This window comes from Bufo bufo, chromosome 6 (genome assembly GCF_905171765.1).
Source record: "Bufo bufo chromosome 6, aBufBuf1.1, whole genome shotgun sequence".
NCBI classification, from domain to species: domain Eukaryota; kingdom Metazoa; phylum Chordata; class Amphibia; order Anura; family Bufonidae; genus Bufo; species Bufo bufo.
The window spans coordinates 337,552,359-337,571,153 of record NC_053394.1 but is presented as its reverse complement, the minus strand read 5'-3'; the positions used below and the strand labels follow the sequence as shown (position 1 = coordinate 337,571,153).

At 43.4% G+C, this 18,795-nt stretch overlaps 1 protein-coding gene and 1 long non-coding RNA gene across 2 annotated transcripts in view; one reads left to right on the top strand and one right to left on the bottom strand.

The window, feature by feature from the left end:
* TOP1 (DNA topoisomerase I) overlaps positions 1-11,033 on the top strand; it is a 36,485-nt gene extending 25,452 nt beyond the window's left edge. Inside the window, exons 14-21 of the mRNA XM_040434698.1 lie at positions 4,533-4,676; positions 4,849-5,034; positions 5,149-5,217; positions 5,340-5,454; positions 8,347-8,474; positions 8,563-8,657; positions 9,891-10,040; positions 10,599-11,033. Coding sequence (XP_040290632.1) covers positions 4,533-4,676; positions 4,849-5,034; positions 5,149-5,217; positions 5,340-5,454; positions 8,347-8,474; positions 8,563-8,657; positions 9,891-10,040; positions 10,599-10,701 — 990 coding nt within the window. The 3' untranslated portion in view covers positions 10,702-11,033. The remainder of the gene's footprint in view (positions 1-4,532; positions 4,677-4,848; positions 5,035-5,148; positions 5,218-5,339; positions 5,455-8,346; positions 8,475-8,562; positions 8,658-9,890; positions 10,041-10,598) is intronic.
* A 336-nt stretch (positions 11,034-11,369) lies between these two features.
* LOC121003116 lies at positions 11,370-12,109 on the bottom strand. The gene is made up of 2 exons (XR_005779422.1): positions 11,656-12,109; positions 11,370-11,593 (listed from the first exon to the last, which is right to left on the bottom strand). It is a non-coding gene; the product is annotated as an uncharacterized LOC121003116 (long non-coding RNA).
* Positions 12,110-18,795: the final 6,686 nt, after the last annotated feature.

Here is an 18,795-nt window from a genome sequence, read left to right as displayed (position 1 = left end):
TTGCGGGGCTCCGGAACGGACATACGGATGCGTAGCCCCGCAATGAATGGACATTGAAATGAATGGGTCTGCATCCTATCCGCAAAAAAAAAACAGAACTGACAAACAACGTTCGTGTGCATGTAGCCTAAAGATGGGGTGAATCTATTCTAACAAATGGATTTGTCATATCACAGGGCTCCAGATGGCGACCAAAATGGTCGCCAATGCGACTTAGTTCTCTGCCCCGCCGCCGATGTTCTTCTCAGCAGTCGCCATTTGTAAATTCTATCAGCTCCTGTGCCCCGCCGCTGTATTCAACTGCAGAGCTGCGGGGCACAGGAGCTGATAGTTAACTGCCCCGCCGCCGATGTTCTTCTCAGCAGCGCAGTGGAGTCTCTCCCTCCCCCCCCTGTGCTGCCGCCGCCGATAGGAAGAGAGACGGGAGGAGGAGGGGAGGGGCTATGGCCTCTGCGCCACCAATGAAGTTAAGGCCGAATACACACGGCCGTGTTCTGCGGCCAAGAGCGGTCCGTGGTATGCCGGGCTCGATTCCTGTCCAGAGCAGGAGCGCATGTCGTCATTGGTTGCTATGACGCCATGCGCTTCATGCCGCCGCTGCACTACAGTAATACACTCGTATAGTGTATTACTGTAGTGCAGCGGCGGCATGAAGCGCACGGCGTCATAGCAACCAATGACGCCGAGCGCTCCTGCTCTGAACAGGAATCCAGCCCGGCATACCACGGACCGCTCTTGGCCGCAGAACACGGCCGTGTGTATTCGGCCTAACTGACCTGTTAATACAAATACAGGAGGCAGGTGCCGGAATCAAATAGCCGGCACCCGACCTCTATGACAGGGAGCTGCGATCAGGGACAGTTGAGTTAACCCTTCAGGTGCGGTACCTGAGGGGTTAACTGCCGCTCATCGCAGCTCCCTGTCATAGAGGTCGGGTGCCGGCTATTTGATTCCGGCACCCGCCTCCTGTATTTGTATTAACAGGTCAGCTATCTTCATTGGTGGTGCAGTGCGCCCCCCCCCCCCCCAACACCCCATTATAATAAACATTCGTGGTGCAGTGCCAATGAGGGTTAAAAAATAAAATAAAAATGAACTCTCCTCCTCCAATTGATCCCATAGCTGCCGGTCTCCTGTTTTTTCTTCAGGACCTGCCAAAGGACCTGTGGTGACGTCACTGAGCTCATCACATGGTGATGGATCATGTGATGAGCAGTGATTGTCACCACAGGTCCTGAAGAAAGAACAGGAGATCGGCAGCTGTGCGATCAATTGGAGGAGGTGAGTTAATTTTTTTTATTTTTTAACTCTCAATTGACCTTGTACTATGCATTCTGTATTAAAGAATGCTATTTTCCCTTTATTAACCATGTTATAAGGGAAAATAACAGTGAATAGACTGTCTCCTAGCAACCATGCGTGAAAATCGCACCGCATCCGCACTTGCTTGCGGATGCTTGCGATTTTCACGCAGCCCCATTAACTTATATGGGGCCTGCGTTGCGTGAAAAACATACAACATAGAGCATGCTGGGATTTTCACACAACGCACAAGTGATGCGTGAAAATCACCGCTCATGTGCACAGCTGCATAGAAGTGAATGGGTCTGGATTCAGTGAGGGTGCAATGCGTTCACCTCAAGCATTGCACCTGCGCGGAAATCTCGCCTGTGTGAAAGGGGCCTAAGGGTGAATAGGACAAGGGTTCCAGACCCTAAGGGGGCTAATGGTAATTAAAAAAAATAAACACAAACACTAAGGCTACTTTCACACTTGCGGCAGTGTGATCCGGCAAGCGGTTCCGTCGTCGGAACTGCCCGCCGGATCCGCCGATCTGGATGTGACTGAAAGCATTTGAGAGACCCATCCGGATCCATCTCACAAATGCATTGCAAGAACGGATCCGTCTCTCCGCTTGTCATGCGGACAGACTGATCCGTCTTGTATCTTTTTTTCAGACTACGCATGCGCAGACAAGAAGGACGGATCCGGCATTCCGGTATTTTGAATGCCGGATCTGTCACTTACATTCCTATGGGGGAAAAATGCCAGATCCAGCATTCAGGCAAGTCTTCCATTTTTTTTTCGCCGGAGATAAAACCGTACCATGCTACGGTTTTATCTTTTGCCTGATCAGTTAAAATGACTGAACTGAAGACATCCTGATGCATCCTGAACGGATTACTCACCATTCAGGATGCATGGGGATAAAACTGATCGGTTATTTTCCGGTATGGATACCCTGTGACGGAACTCTATGCTGGAAAAGAAAAACGCTAGTGTGAAAGTAGCCTAAAATATTAAGTTTAAATCCCCCCTTCCCAATTTTACATATAAAATATATAAACAATAAATAAATAAACATATTACATAGCGCTGCGTCCGAAAAGTCCAAACTTAAATTATTTAAAAATCTCCTATGCGGTGAGCGCCGTAAAATAAATAAACCATGCGATTCGCCTTTTTTTTGTCACCCCAAAAAATAGGATCGGACTGTTCTATTATGGGCCGAACGTTTCATAAAATGCGACATGCACACGGCTTTTTTAAATTTTTTTTTTTTTTTTTTTTTGCGTGGTATTTGAGTATCGCAATATTTATGGTGACGAAAGCGAATCAAAATTTTGGTATCGAAACAACCCTACGCCGATCTGATCGGCGTAGCGTTGTCACGATACCAAAATTTTGATTCGATTTGGCGACTAAATTTTTCAGTTCAGGAGCCAATGGCTACGAGGTATTTTTTTTTTAGTCTGGAGCACTGTATCACAAGGGCTGCTTCACCTGTGGAGGGCTGTCCCTGCAGGTGAAGAAGCATCTCCCACAGGAGTCAGCCAAACAGTCAACCCGACCTTTATTATTTTCTGCCTGCGCCACTGCTCAGATTAAGGCCTCATGCACACGACCGTTGTGTGTTTTGCGGTCCGCAAATTGCAGTTCCGCAAAACGTGGAAGGTGTCAGTGTGCGTTCTGCAATTTACGGATCGGCACGGACAGCCATTGATATAACTGCCTATTCTTGTCCACAAAACAGATTCCACCATCAGCTGGGAGTGGTGGTATTGCAAAGTGCAGGCGTTTAGGCACCATAGCCTGCGTTGCAGACCCATTCACTTGAGTAAAGTCTGCGATCGACATCTCACAGTCCACATCACAAAAAAGTAGTGAATGCACTATTTTGCTGTGCGGAGGCATGGACAGAAAACCCACGGAAGCACACCGTAGTGCTTCTGTTCCGCACCTTCCAAATTGTGGACCTGTTCAAGTGATTGGTGCCTGTATATTGCGGACCCGCAACAATGGCCATGTGCATGAGGCCTTACACAGAGAATGCTATCAGTCACCGTTAACATCCTCCGTGTGTACAATTGAAGTAATCTGAAAAGGCCATAAGGACGCAAAAGGCCCCTTGCAGACGAGCGTGAGCGGATTAGGTCCGGATGGGTTGCAAATGCGTTCAATGAAAAAATGCGCGATTTCAGTTTTTTTTTTTATCGCACGGATGCAATACGATTTAATGCATTTTGCACGCGCATGGAAAAAAAAACTGAGGGTATACAAGCATCTCTTAGCAATCATCCGTGATTTTCACCCAGCCCCATTCACTTCTATGGGGCCAGCGTTGCGTGAAAAACGCAGACTATAGAACCTGCTGCGATTTTCACGCAACGCAGGCCTGATGCGTGAAAACTAATGCTCCTGTACACAGACCCATCGAACTGAATGGATCCGGATTCAGTGGCATCACACATTGCACCCGCGCGGAATACTCACTTGTGCGAAAGGGGCTTAATACTTTAATAAGATATATATTACAAAGTTTCTTATATTCACTTGTACTATTTAACATTTTGGGAAAACTTGTTTATAACTGAAGGTACACTTTACGTTTTTGGTTGTTTTTTTGTCCGTCTGTTTATACATAAGCATGTGAATTTAGTTTGTCCAAGATTAGAAAACATGGCTGCTTTCTTCTAGTAACAGTGCCACACCTGTAGACGGGTTGTTTGTGGTATTTCAGCTCAGACCCATTCACTTCAATGGAGCTGCACTACAATAGCAGGCATAGCCCGTGGACAGATGTCCTCATTTCTGCTGTGTTTTTCTAATTCTGAACAATTACCCTCCACTATCGTCGGTAGGTGATGGCCAGTTCGCAGTGTTCGCCGACAAACACATGCGATCTGCCATCTTTATTCCCAAGTCCGGCGATGCAGAGGCAAGTCCTTACCTGTGCCTGCGCCGCAAGCCGCTCTGAAACACATGCGGTCACCGGGAGCAGGCAGTTCCGAGAACAGCCCGATGAAGGCTGTTCTGGGAACTGCCTGCTCCCGGTGACCGCATGTGTTTCAGAGCGGCTCGTGGTACAGGCACAGGTAAGGACTTGCCTCTGCATCGCCGGACTTGGGAATAAAGATGGCAGATCGCACGTGTTCGTCGGCGAACACTGTGAACTGGTGATTTTCTCCTTGTTTTAGGCAAAATGTCCTCCCCATGTCATTTCCTAACCCGTGTGTTTTGTGTTTTACCAGGGAGAGAAAGATTGGCAGAAATATGAGACTGCCCGCAGGCTCAAGAAATGCGTTGAAAAGATTCGTAACACCTACCGGGATGACTGGAAATCCAAGGAGATGAAGGCCAGGCAGAGATCGGTTGCACTGTACTTTATAGATAAGGTGAGAGCAGCGATACAATCCTATTATGGCAACGCAGGCATCCCACATGGAGTGGCTGAAGAAGGAACCCTTCATTCCACTGAATCTTTTGAGCTGAGATCTTATCAGTTATTTTTTTATTTTATTATTTTGTTAAAGCTTGCTTGATGTATTAACTCTTTGTATTTTGTAGCTGGCTTTGAGAGCTGGTAATGAAAAGGAAGAAGGGGAAACAGCGGACACTGTAGGCTGCTGCTCTCTGAGAGTAGAGCACATAAAACTTTACCCGGAAATGGACGGACAGGAGTTTGTGGTGGAGTTTGATTTCCCTGGTAAAGATTCCATCCGTTACTACAACAAGGTGCCTGTGGAAAAGAGGGTACGTACTAGTTGACAGCGTCTTTTCTTTCACAGTGGGACGTCTCTAGACACACAGGACAACCTTTTATGCTGCCTCTTGGTTCATGTTTCTTGTATGTCTGTTTTGCATCAGGTCTTTAAGAACCTGCAGCTTTTCATGGAAAACAAGCAACCAGAAGATGACTTGTTCGACAGACTCAATGTAAGTGTCATGGGGTTTCAATCTATTTTCCCTTCATTCATTCTAATAGTGCTGATGGTTTTTATTTGAAGGTGTTGATCCTATTTTCTCCCCCCCCCCCCCCCCCCCCCTCTCTCTATCAGACTACTATTTTAAATAAGCATCTCCAGGACCTCATGGATGGATTAACAGCCAAAGTGTTCAGAACATACAACGCCTCCATCACCCTGCAGCAGCAGCTGAATGAACTCACCAACTGTAAGTGGGCAGTATTTCGCTTCTGGGTCGGGATTAAGTTTGCCAAATGATTTCACTAAACTGTTCAGAACCATGTGAAGCAGTTTTTTGGATGCTGGGAAAGCTTCATAGATATATTGCCCCTCCAGGTTAGAAGATGCAGTCAGGAATGTTTTCAACTCCCTGGTATCAGACATGTATCTTATTAAACAATCCGCCAATTTCAGGGATATGAATCTACTTGAGGGCTGGGGGGGGGTTCCTCGGGTGCAAGCCTGGGGTTTTGAATCCATTGACTGGATAAGAGGTGAACGTGTTGGGCTGCTGTTATGTTCTACCCACCCTGCAGTTTGTGGGGTATCAAGTTATGGTTTCTGAATCGCGCTGTGCTACTAAATCTCCCATATCCCATCCCTTTTCCTTCCCCCTCTTCCACTTATATGGAAAAAGCCGACTGATGTTGAAGGTTGACGCAGCAGTTCCAATACACTATCCTGATTGTATATTTTGTAACTTTTACTGATGACATGATACTAAAAGAACTGATGTAAAGTACTACCGTATTTTTCGCTTTATAAGATGCACCTAGGTTTGTGGAGGAAATTAAGAAAATACAATATTTTGAGCCAAATGGTGTGCTTTTGGTGGGTTTTGAACTAATGGGAGGACTGTAAATAGCACACTGTTATAGGGGGACTGTTACATTGGGCCCCAGTTATAGCAGCCCAGCCATCACCTATAAAGTGTATGCAGAAGCCCTAGCAGTGCTGCTTTTCTAAACTAGCTGTAATCGCTTCTCTGCAGTACTCGCTATGCTCACAGCGGGCAGGTCACGTCACTCAGTCCTGCTCTGGCCCCATCTGTCATTAATGAAGTGGGCAGGGCCGGAGTGTGACTGAGTGACGTGACCTGCCCGCTGCGAGCATAGTGAGTACTGCAGAGAAGCGATTACAGCTAGTTTAGTAAAGCAGCACTGCTAGGGCTTCTGCATACACTTTATATGTGATGTCTGCTCTGACCGGGGCCCGACTTAATGAAGTTCAGTGACTGCTCCGGGCCCCACTACTATCCTGATAGCACCCCTGTTTACATGTCACTCGCGCATCGCAGGCTGCTATGCCTATACAGCGCAGCCTGCGATGTGCTGGACATGTTATACTGCTCTATTCGCTTTATAAGACGCATGGCCAAAAGTGTGTCTTATGAAGCGAAAAATACGGTACTTATCACATCAACTGTATGTACTTTATTATATATTTCAACCTGAAATAACATTTGAAAATAAACTTAGTTAGAAGTAAAGAGCTTTGCATAAAATGGTAGAGTATGGGTATGTTCACACGTGGCAGACACTCAGTATTAGGCCTCATGCACACGACCATTCAGTTTTTTGCGGTCTGTAAATTGCAGATCCGCTAAACACTAAGCCACCCCTGTGCCTTCCGCAATTTGCGGAACAGAACTGCCGGCCCATTTGTAGAAATGCCTATTGTCCGCAAAACGGATAAGAATAGGACATGTTATTTTTTTTGCGGGGCCACAGAACAGAGCAATGGATGCAGACAGCACACGGAGTGCTGTCCGCATCTTTTGCGGCCCCATTGAAGTGAATGGGTCCGCACCCGAGCCGCAAAAACTGCGGCTCTGATGCGGAACAGAACAGTCGTGTGCATGAGGCCCTAAAGTAGCAGCAAAGTGGATGAGATTTTAACACATGTACATTGCTGTCGTGTATGTGGTGTACAGACTCCAGTACTGAAGGCATAGGGGTCACAGTGAGTGCTGTACTGGCAGGAGCATAAATCTCTACTCCTGCCTGTGCCCGCTCTGCATAGCTGAAGCCTGGCATAGCACATTGGTGCAGGAGACCCTGTAATGATGTGCCATGACAGGCTTCAGCTGAACGGAGCTGGCAGAGGGGTCACAGTGAGTGCTGTACTGGCAGGAGCATAAATCTCTACGCCTGCCTGTGCCCGCTCTGCATAGCTGAAGCTTTGCATAGCACATCTGTGCAGGAGACCCTGTTAAAGTGTATTATAAAAACTATTTCTAGGGAATTTTAGAATAGTTTATACTTACATGTTGACATCTACAAGATAGAGTTCACCTAGTGATTACACACTGAGTTGCTTCATCTATTTGTTGGAAGCTTGGTACCGGATACTAGGTAACCGGTCATCTGTACATCCTGCCCATTGTATTATGGTAGCTGGCTAAATGTGCAGAAACTGTCTACACCCAAATCTTTCTACCTGAGTTTTTGACTAGGCTGGCGCGGGATTTCATTTGTCAAGGTGGCCAGTCTGTGCCCTGATGGAATTGAGCTACGACACCTGGACATGGGTGTTACCCATTCGTTGATTAATCGTACATGTATCTCTTAGCCTTTAAGTCCTTTGTGTCATAAACCTATGTATACCTTTTGGGGACTTTTTATTAGGGTTGCTTTTTACTCGTTTGGGCAAGAAAATATTTATTTCAGTTTGTCTTTATTAAAAATGTTAAGCCAAGAGTTAAAAATGTCTGTTTTCTTTGAATCCTGACTGCTCATGTCTAGCTCTTATCTCTGACCTCAAACACTTTTTTAAGCTATATTCTTATTAATTTGATAACAACTGAGCTATGAGTGTTTGAGGTCAGGAGATGAGAGCTGCACATGAGCAGTCAGGTGACTGGATTCAAAGAAAACAGACTGATGGCTTGCTAAACAGATTTTTTTTGTAAAGAAATGGCTGAACTATTTTTACGTGAGACCAATTGAAAAAAATGACTTAGCCCAAAATGAGTAAAATGCAACAAAAAATGCCCTGAAGGTGTCCATCCTTTAACACTTTTCGTTCTTGCAAATATTACTGTGGCCTTCTGTAAACATTTCCTTTTTTTTTTTTTTTTTTTTTGTGTGTGTTTTTTCAGCCGATGATAATGTTCCTGCCAAAATATTGTCTTACAATCGTGCAAACAGAGCTGTGGCCATTTTGTGTAACCATCAGCGTGCTCCTCCAAAGACTTTTGAAAAGTCAATGATGAATTTGCAGACCAAGGTATGAGACAAGTAGTTATTGTTTTGCTAAATTTACATTGGAGGCCGTACTCCTTTACACTTAACTATTTTTTTTTCTTTTCTTTCAGATTGATGCCAAAAAAGATCAACTGGCAGATGCACGCCGCGAACTTAAGAGCTCTAAAGCGGATGCCAAAGTCAGGCGTGATGAGAAGACCAAAAAGTGTGTTTTCTGTTTTTTTGTTTTTGTTTTCCATTTGATGGCCAGTAAAACTTAACAGTTTAACGTTCCAATATGTTTTTTAATATTCAATTCCTGATCATGTCCAAGATCTTTGCTGTTGGTCAATGAAATATTCCTATCCACATCCAAAGGCTAAAGTCTGGTGCAGGGCTTATCACTAAACTCTGAGCCCTGCTCCTTGTCTTAGTTGGACTTGATCAGGATGGGCATTCAGCCTTTGCGTGACTGTGTTTCCATTCATTTACTTCAAGCAGAATGTGGTAAGGATATTGAAAACACAATGAAGTAGATTTACTAAGCGTTCAATTTGGACAACAAACTGGTATTCCTGCTGTGTACCATGTAATGTATGTTAGACCATCTTTTGCGGTCCTCTTTAGACAAGAATGGCTTGTTGGGAAGGAGGAACGGCAAGTTAATTGGAAAATTTAATAACTTCATAAAACCCTGTATTAATAAATAAAAACTTTTCAGGTTAGTACTCCCCGCTGATTAACACAAAAACAGGAATGGTTGAAGGAACTCTCTTACAACTTAAGCCATATATCCACTGCATAGTATCAACTCTATTTTCCTTAAGTCTGTCTTTTGGCCTGATTTATCATAGACCAGTGGCATACGCTGGTCTATGATAACCCCGTGCATGGCCGAATGCTGCGCCTAATTTATTACTAGCTGTATGCCTCTTAAGTTAGGTGCAGTATCAGCAGTCCCATGTGCCTAAACTGGTATCTGGCGGGGTACATTTCTGTATTTTTTTACGCCAGAAAACTGTCGTAGAAGATAAATGTGGTCGGCCCGCTGGCCCTGCCCTGTTTTTGGGGAAGTGGTGGAGGAACGCCTCTTGCGCAAACAAATCTTATGTGGTGTTTAAAAAGTCGCAAACTCAGTGTTTGACTTTTTCACGCCATAAAACTGGCGAAAAATAAATCGGGCCCTTTGGTTTTTTTTTTTTTCACTGTTGATATGGTACCCCTTCAACGTAGCTGGTCGTGGTAGCGAAATGATAGTTGTCAGGATTTTCACATGCTCTATGGTGTCTGCTTGTAACCTCCTCCAAAAAGTACCAGATACTATCCACAATTTTTGCTCTAATGGAAAACAAAATGGCCAAGTAAAGTCTAGTACAGTTGATCTGGTTTCAAAGTTGTTTGGGTGTAATACAGAATTATTTATAGTTTGGGTTTATGATTTAACATTTCATCTGTGCAGGCTTGTGGAAAGCAAAAAGAAAGCAGTGGAACGGATAGAGGAGCAGCTGATGAAGTTGGAGGTTCAAGCAACAGACAGAGAAGAGAACAAACAAATTGCCCTGGGAACCTCCAAACTCAATTACTTGGACCCAAGAATCTCTGTAGCCTGGTAAGAATGCTGCCAAAACTTCTAAGTGTCACCTGTAATGTACGGTGGTTGTGCAAGGTAAATAAGTTATTCTTGCCATTCCAGCATTCTCTCCGCCGCAGCCATGATGGCATGTGTTTGGTTTTTTTGGGGGGGTTTTGCTGCTGCAGCAATGACATGTCTGTATACTTCATATGACCACTGCAGCCAAACACTGGCCTCAGTGGTAAATGCCACTAGACCACTGAAGACAGTGATTGGCTGCAGTGGTCAGATGCATTATATGGACACCTCTCTGCTGCAGTCATGAGGCAAAGCCTGAAGATAAAGAACGGTGAGTAATTATTATTTTTTTTTTTTACTTCTATGTCTGCTACCTAAAGTTTCATTTCGGTGGGTCAGAGCTTCTCCTGTTGGCTCTGCAGACTGCAGTGTCGTGGAGAGACTCTAATGGCCCCCGTCATAGAGGAGACTGTACTTGCCTAGGATTAGGCACTGTGGTGATGTCATTAAATGCTTATCATGGATACTGCAGAGTGTGCGTTTGTCATAACCCTTTATTTCTGGAATCCCTGACAGGTGTAAGAAGTTTGGTATTCCTATTGAAAAAATCTACAACAAGACTCAGAGAGAGAAGTTTGCATGGGCTATCGACATGGCGGAAGATGACTATGAATTTTAATGAGTGCGAAAGACAATTTGTTTTAATTATTTGTTTTTAATTATTTTAAGCCTGGACGTCACCTCGGAAAGGGATTTTCTAGAGAGCTGTGCGCCTTACCTTTTATCAACTTTTATTTTAAGACGGGAAGGGGATATGCAGCAGATTAAGGGGAAAAAAGACATGGAAAAAAAAAACCCACAAAGGCTAATACCTGCACGACAAACATTGGATAATGTCCCCATGCTGCCTTCAGTATTGTCCCATGGACAAGGAGTATATACATATGTACAAAATGGGATATCTCAAATCGTGATGACGTTTTTATGTGTTTTTAAGTTGGGAGGTTTTCACCAGGCATAAAAAAATCCGCTTTTCAAAAAAGTCTGTATTATAGAATTAAGAAAATATCCTGTGTGTTTTTACAGTTAAGATTTTTTTTTTTCAATAACTTCTATTTTAATAGAAAATATAAACTTACCCTTCCCTTTCATCTGAACATATCCCCTTACCCCGGTTACACTGAAGAGAGGGGCCTATTATCTGGCAGCTGAGGGGGTCGGTTGTGACTCCTGTTATTTCCCAGTAAACGTGAAACTATATTCAAGCCAATCCACGTGCTTGGTTTGGAGACTTGCATCAAATGTGATTCTTTCGTCAGATTTCCGAAAGGGGGAAATTTCCTTTTGTTTTTTACAAATGTGAATTTTATTTTATTTTTTCTTTGCCCAGTCTTATCTATTGTACCATTATTTCAAGTATTTAATCCTTTTTATCCAATCAGAAAAAAATTAACTGTTGTACAATTTGTAGGGACATTTGAATTCTTTTCATTTCGGCAGATTTTACCAGAGATTATTTGATGTGAAGAGTAACTTTCTAGAAGTGCAATGAAGACCAAACTTATAACACACTATATATACATACATGCATGCATACATACATACATACATACATACATACATACATACATACATACATACATACCGGCCAGGCCGCAGTTTAAGTGGCAGTCCCTGTTTGTTCTATGGGGTGTTTTTGTGTTACCTCTATGAATGTCATTCAGGAGCCTGATCGAGGGGTTAACGGCAAGGCTTGAGATCATATTTAAGATCGGTTGCCTGAAAAGAATTGTTTTTAAAAGAAATTACTTGAATGCAATTACACTATGGACTTCATGTTTGTAACATCAGTTGCAAAAGATTGGTGAGTTTTTGTGCAGATTGCTTGAAAAATAATGCCCTGTAAACAAATTTCTGTGACTTTTTTTTTATATTTTGTTTTGCCTAGAACGCTTTTTATTTTTTTAAATATAAAAGCAAGTGTTCAGAAGAGTCTTTTCTTTTTGGACATTTCCCCTCCTATCTTCTATTTTTATCATGAATTGCCATTAACTTGAGTGTAGGTTATTTAAAATAAAACCCTACAACTTGCATTGGTCTGAGTGTCTTCATTTTTGTAACCTGCTTTGCATGGGGTTTCACATTGGCGAACCAGTAAATCGAAGAGGTGGTTACTATACTAAAATGACTAAACCAGTGGTGGGAAACCTCTGGCACTCCAGCTGTTGTGAAACTACCACTCCCATCATGCACACTTATTCAGCTGTTCTCAGAGCTCCCATAGAAATCAATGTGGCATGCTGGGAATTGTAGTTTCACTAGTGCTGGAGGTTGCCCACCCCTGCCCTTAACAGTAAAACTTGGGGCCAATTCATCTTACAGGCCTCCGTTTTCCCATAGTGGAATGAAACTTCTCCTAGTCCACGATGCAGGATCTTTTCCACCCACACTATGGGGGAAAAAAATGTTGGTTTGGAGAATTCACATAAAGATCATTCTCCCTCGTTGACCACCAAATGTACAGTATACCAGATGGAAAATGTAGATGGGAGCTTAGGGTTTCCTGGATAGGATAAGGGTCCATTCACACGTCCGCATCCATTCCGCAATTTTGCGGAACAGGTGCAGACCCATTCATTTTCAATGGGGCTGGAATGTGCTATCCGCATTTGCGGATCCGCACTTCCGTTCCGCAAAAAAATAGAATAGAACAAGTCCTATTGCGGATAAGAAAAGGCATTTTCTAAGAGTGCAGGCCATGTGCGGTCCGCAAAACGCATACGGATGTGTGAATGGACCCTAACACTGAGCATGTGCTGCTATTTCAGCAATGTAACCGCTTCCCCAATCTTAGCTGTGAAATGCTGTTACCGCGCAGCTTCTGCTTTCGGACTGCTCAAATGCCGTGGTCACATTTGACCACTGCATCTAAAGGGGAAAATGTATGCGGTCAGCCTTATGGCTATTTAAAATGGCAGAAACCCGGCGGCTATGGCGCCCGCTGCACATACGAGTGGGCTCCATGTTTAAAGACCAGACTTCAACCATACATGTACAGCGGTGGTCCTGAAAGGGAGATTTGCGAAAGCCTGGAGAACCCTTTTAAGATGGTGGTTTTTTTTTTTTTTTTTTTTGTGGGATCAGTCTTCCTTTGGGAGGTCTATAGGAACGACCTGTAGTGAGAAATGAAAGTATTCAAAATGGGAAGTAGGTGGGGCCGTTAGAGGAAAACCAGTGGCAGGAGATATTGGAGAGGACTCCACAGCTCTCGGTGAAGCCCATAGGTTGTCACAATTGTACCTGATTCATCGGGTTTAGAGAACCCCTCAGTTAGGACCTCGTTTGGATTCCAAATGTCTGCGCTGTGGGGAGGTGGATGCGGGTATGTTACACATGCTGTAGTCAGGGAGGGCTTTTGGCCGCTGTGCTGCTTCTCATTAACTCAATACGAAGTTACATTGGATGTGACCCTCATTTGTTTGGCAGATCCTCCACATCTCCCAATACACAATCACTAAACCCAGAAAGGTAGCGGTGGCCAGAATGTTATATATGGCTCGCAAGCTGATTGCCCAGCATTGGCTAGATGAGTGTAGTCCTAGTAGAACCGAATATATAGCAAAGATTAACTGGCTACTCAATTTGGAAAGAGGGGTGCTATGACCAAATAAAAAAAACTGTGGACTCCTTGGATTGACGCCCTAGGGCTGGCATCCAGGGAACTCCAGAGATACCGTCTGGGACTGGTGAGAGGTACTAATCGGTGGCGTTGCTAGGGCTGGTGTCACCCGGTGCAGTAGAAAATGGTGTCACACACACCAAGCGATGGAGGCCTTGGAAGCCTTATGACCCACGTTGGGACCGGAAAGAAAAATCTGATTTTTCATCCTTCCTGTATGCTGCTAGAGTTGGATAGCCTGAGAGAAGCTGTTTCGGATATTGGTTAATGTTAGTGAATGAAGGAACATATATTTCTTTTTATTTTATTTTTTTTGGTTTGATTGTGGGAAGAAATCTAAGAAAGACCTTGTCTGGCAAAAAAAAAAAAAATGTAAGGACAGATTAACCATGAGTCTGAAGCTTGCTCACTCTGTTTGCAAGTGTTACTGCCAGAGAACATGCCTCTAATGGCTTAAATGGAAGTTCACTTAGACCTTTGAGGATCAGAGGCAGTTCCATGGGGGTTTGTGTTTGGTTTTTTTACTCCATAAAAATAGCATAGGGAGATGATAAATCTTCCCCACTGAGCCCTCTTGCTTGGGGAGGTATGTCTACTGGAAGCTCCTGAAGGAGTTATACAATGGAGGATTCTTTACTAGCCTGCATGGCTGAGGGTTACTTTAAGGTTAGCATAGGGACAACTTATTTGTTGTCTGTGGGAGTTATTATGAAAGGCTAGCAAATGTAAGAGCAAAGCTCCTAAGGAAGAAACTTTATTTTAATCTGACAGGACTGGTCATCCATCAGCTCATCAGGTTTTGGACCAAACAACCTTCCTGGTTTGTATTCATGGTTACATAAGCTGTTCTTTGAGGATACTGCCTGCCATTGCTTGATCCAGATGGCATTTCAGGTTTATATATGCGGCGGACCCCAGGATGTCCTCCTGGATATACTTGAAACTATTTAGTAAGAGCAGATATGGTATACAAACTGCTATATGCTGACTTTAGCTGGCAACCCCACCTGAAGGCACATTCAATACTTCTATCCATAGGATTTTTTGGGATGGCATCATCCTTGGATGATCAAATGGTTCTTTTGGATGACTTTGCAATAGCTACATCCACCTTGGGGGATGTAAGTTAATCAAGATTCATTTCCTAAGTGTGAATTATTTATGACTGGAGCCTTATCTGAGGTACTATATTCATGACATCATAGCTCTGAGGTTAGAATACACTTAAAAGGCCCTTGGGCTCATAGAGATGGATTTGTTAGCATCCTTCTGGGCAGTGTCGTGGTCCTCTGACTGGATCGCCGGAATGAACTTGAACCTTTTTAACACCGATAAAATACCCAACTTCTGACTGTCCTCTTCATCAGAGGAGTTAACCTTAAAGGGAACCTGTCACCAGAACGGGCATATTTAGCTATTCGTATTGTGGTTGAGAAACCAATTTTCTTGAATTGCCTAAAGTTTTTTTTTTTGTATGTTAGAAATCAACTTTGAAAAAGTACCTTACATCATGAACACGGTGCTGGTGGAGTCACCTTAGCCAAGTCACATAAGTCATGCTGGGAATCCTGCCCACCTCGCTGTTACAGCCCACCCCTTCTATCCTGCAGGTCAGTGGCTGGCTGTGCAAAATCTCACGCAGAGGCACTCCTTTCGCACGGCGCCCATATGCAGCAGAAGGGGCAGGCTCTAACAGCAAGGTAGGCGGGATTGATGTAGGTAAGACTTTTGTAGTGCTGAGATAAACGCTCATCTTTATAGAGGCGCGTACAAAGTTTTTATCCCAGATGACTACATCTCCAGTATTTGGTGGGCTAGCAGTAGTGACCCCAATACAGGTAATTGTATCTATTTGGAAGTGTGACTTTATATTCCCTACAGGTCAAGAGATGGCTACTGCATAGAGTCTGAAGCCAGGGAAAATATCAGAAAATAAAAGCTGTAGACATAAAACAAAAATAAATTAATAAATAAATACAATACTGCAAAATGACCACAAGATGGAACTAAAGTACGTCAGAGGATCATAGAAGAACAGAAAACTACCTACCTACCCAAAGGGAGAAACTGGGGAGAGGTCACATTTCAGTTTAAAGAGACTTCTTAGCAAAGCTCTAACTGAGCATTGTAAGGAGAGTCTGTCTTCAGTATAAGGGCTCCTGCACACGACTGTATCCGTTTTTGCGGTCCGCATAATAGACTTACGGGTGTGGACATTACATATACATAGGGACTGGGGTAGTCACAAGAGTCCGGCTGGCAGCTTCTGTATGTCACACACAGGTGTCTTCAGTGCTCAGCAGAACTGAAGACAGATTCTCCTTAGTAACGCTATTAGAGCTTTGCTAAGAAGACTCTTTACAAATGTTTAAAATCCCTGTCCCTACACTGTATTAAAAATAAACTGAAACAAATTACACTTTAAGCCCTAAAGGTGTTGTCCCATGAAGAAAATATTAAAATACCTTTCAAACCAGCTCCTGGATCTGAATACTTTTGTAAATGCATGTAATTATAAATTTAGTATAGCCACTAAGTTATTCACTGAAATGTATCTGTATAGTGCCACCTGCTGTTTGTTCTTTTCCTAATTTCTCTATCGCTGAGGTGGATACACATGTGCTGTTCTTCAACTGCCACCAGCTGAATCTTCATTATGAAGGTTTTATTTTATTGTATGGGACAAAAGCTTTGACCGTTACAGCGAGAGGAGAAAGCTGCACCAAAAATGACTGTGATAGGGAGAGAACTGTGGCTGGAAGGAGACACCCCTGAGCTGTGATAGGGAGAGAACTGTGGCTGGAAGGAGACACCCCTGAGCTGTGATAGGGAGAGAACTGTGGCAGGAAGGACACACGCCTGAGCTGTGATAGGGAGAGAACTGTGGCTGGAAGGAGACACCCCTGAGCTGTGATAGGGAGAGAACTGTGGCTGGAAGGAGACACCCCTGAGCTGTGATAGGGAGAGAACTGTGGCTGGAAGGACACACCCCTGAGCTGTGATAGAGAGAGAACTGTAGCAGGAAGCACACACGCCTGAGCTGTGATAGGGAGAGAACTGTGGCTGGAAGGACACACCCCTGAGCTGACATCTTGAAATCTAGCAGAGCAATGTGAGGTACAGGGCTGGTTCTAGCTTTGTTAGAAAGAGATTGAAGAAAATAGACAATACAAAGATGAGTTGCTTAGTCTAATCCTTGAGCAGAACATACAGACCAAGATTTTAAGGAAATCTGAACTCAAGAGCAAGTGCAGTGGATCAATCAAGATAAATGAGTGTCATGGGTTGACATAAGAACCCTTTACATGGCTCGATGTAGCAAGCAAACAAAGGAAAGGAAGTGTTCCTTCTAGACAATTGCTTGCTCATCAATGGAGGTGACTGCTGAATTTAGCTAGCTCCACCTTCCTAAAGCGCCTCCTTATGAGTCAAAGTCCTTTTCTTCAACTCATAAAGCATACAAAAATAAAAGAAAGAGATTGTCATGTGATGTCTAATGTTACTTTTTTTAAATTGTGGGTTAACCCCTTTAACTCCCTAGTAAGCCCACAGAATATACTGTGGATATACTTGGCTATTATATGTTTTTGCTATATGGACTACATTGTAGTCCCGCTGAACAACGATAAACTGCAGAATAAAATTACATTTTAATGGTATTGGAGGGAGAGAAAAACACAGATGCCAAGATGCCACTTACAACTTCATGATACATAATATGATTCTGTCCTCCTTCTATATGAGAGGGGCATGAGATGACCGGCAGCTAAACTCCCAAATAGCCACTCATTGACTCAGGAGTAACGTCTAACTTCAACTTATTTTGCAAGGATAGGGTGGAACTGAGGAACAGAAAGAAAATGTGCTTAGTATTGTAGTAATAGGCTATAACACATTACCATACAAATTCAAACATGTATGATATACAGGTTACAGTACAGTATATAAATATGCATGAATAAACAATAATGTAATGCATATAGTCTAAACATACCAGAGATACCACATTAGGTCTGGGTGTGGAGGATGATTAGAGAGGATGCATGTCCTTCAGTTGATCTTGGAAAAGATGGCTGCCATGAGCTGACTTGAAGACGTCGCTAAAGAATTGAATGCCGGCTAGCTAGAAACTGTTTTCAGAAACAGCCACTAGATGGAGCCATAACAATATGAGTACAAGGTGCAGTATATACAGGTAACTCCTGGGGGCATGACAAAGCAGTTTTTCAGAAGTAAAATATTGATGATGTGTCCTTAGGATAGGTCGTCAATCAGATTGGTAGGGGTATGACTTTTTGAATCCATTCACTTGAATAGATTCAGGAAATTTCACAGCACTCCCAAGGATGTAATGCAGCATAGAGTTTTAGTAAAGGGGTTGTGCAGTTGATATTGATGACCATTCAAGTGTCCGGGCTCACACTAATACAGGTCCCTGTGACCAAAATTTTGGGGATTTGGAAATTGGCCTATGACATTTGATCCTATATGCATTCAGCTGAGCCTGGTCATTTAATAAACCTTTAACTACATCACATCTTTGGGGGTACCGAGGAATTTCTCAAATCTTTTTGGGACTGCAGCACGTCCTTCACAGGCACCCCACATTGTTTACAGAGTGCAAAATTAATGTTTCCAAGTTATTAAATGGGACTGAGCTGCACACAGGCAATGTGACCGATAGATGTGACTACATTGAAGTGACGTCTTCCTAGGCCAAACAGCTTATTATTGGGGGTGCTGGGAGTCAGATCCCCATGATCTTATATTGATGACCTATCCTGAACACAGGCGATCAGTTATAAACTTCTGGAAAAACCCTTTAAAATCTGAAAATAATTTAAACCTGGATGGTAAATTCTCCATTAGATTTGGACGGAAGTAGAGCTGTGAATAGAATTATGATTTGGACATGTTAGGATCCACACCAGACATTATTGGTCAAATGGGTCTATAGGCACCATTCACTCAACGGAGGTCAAAAAAGTATCATTTTGGCGTCGGTAGGTGCAGGTATGTAATAAAATTTACTCACCAAAATGTTCATTTCCTGGAGTCTGTAGGCAGCACATAATGGGTTAACTGCCTATAAAG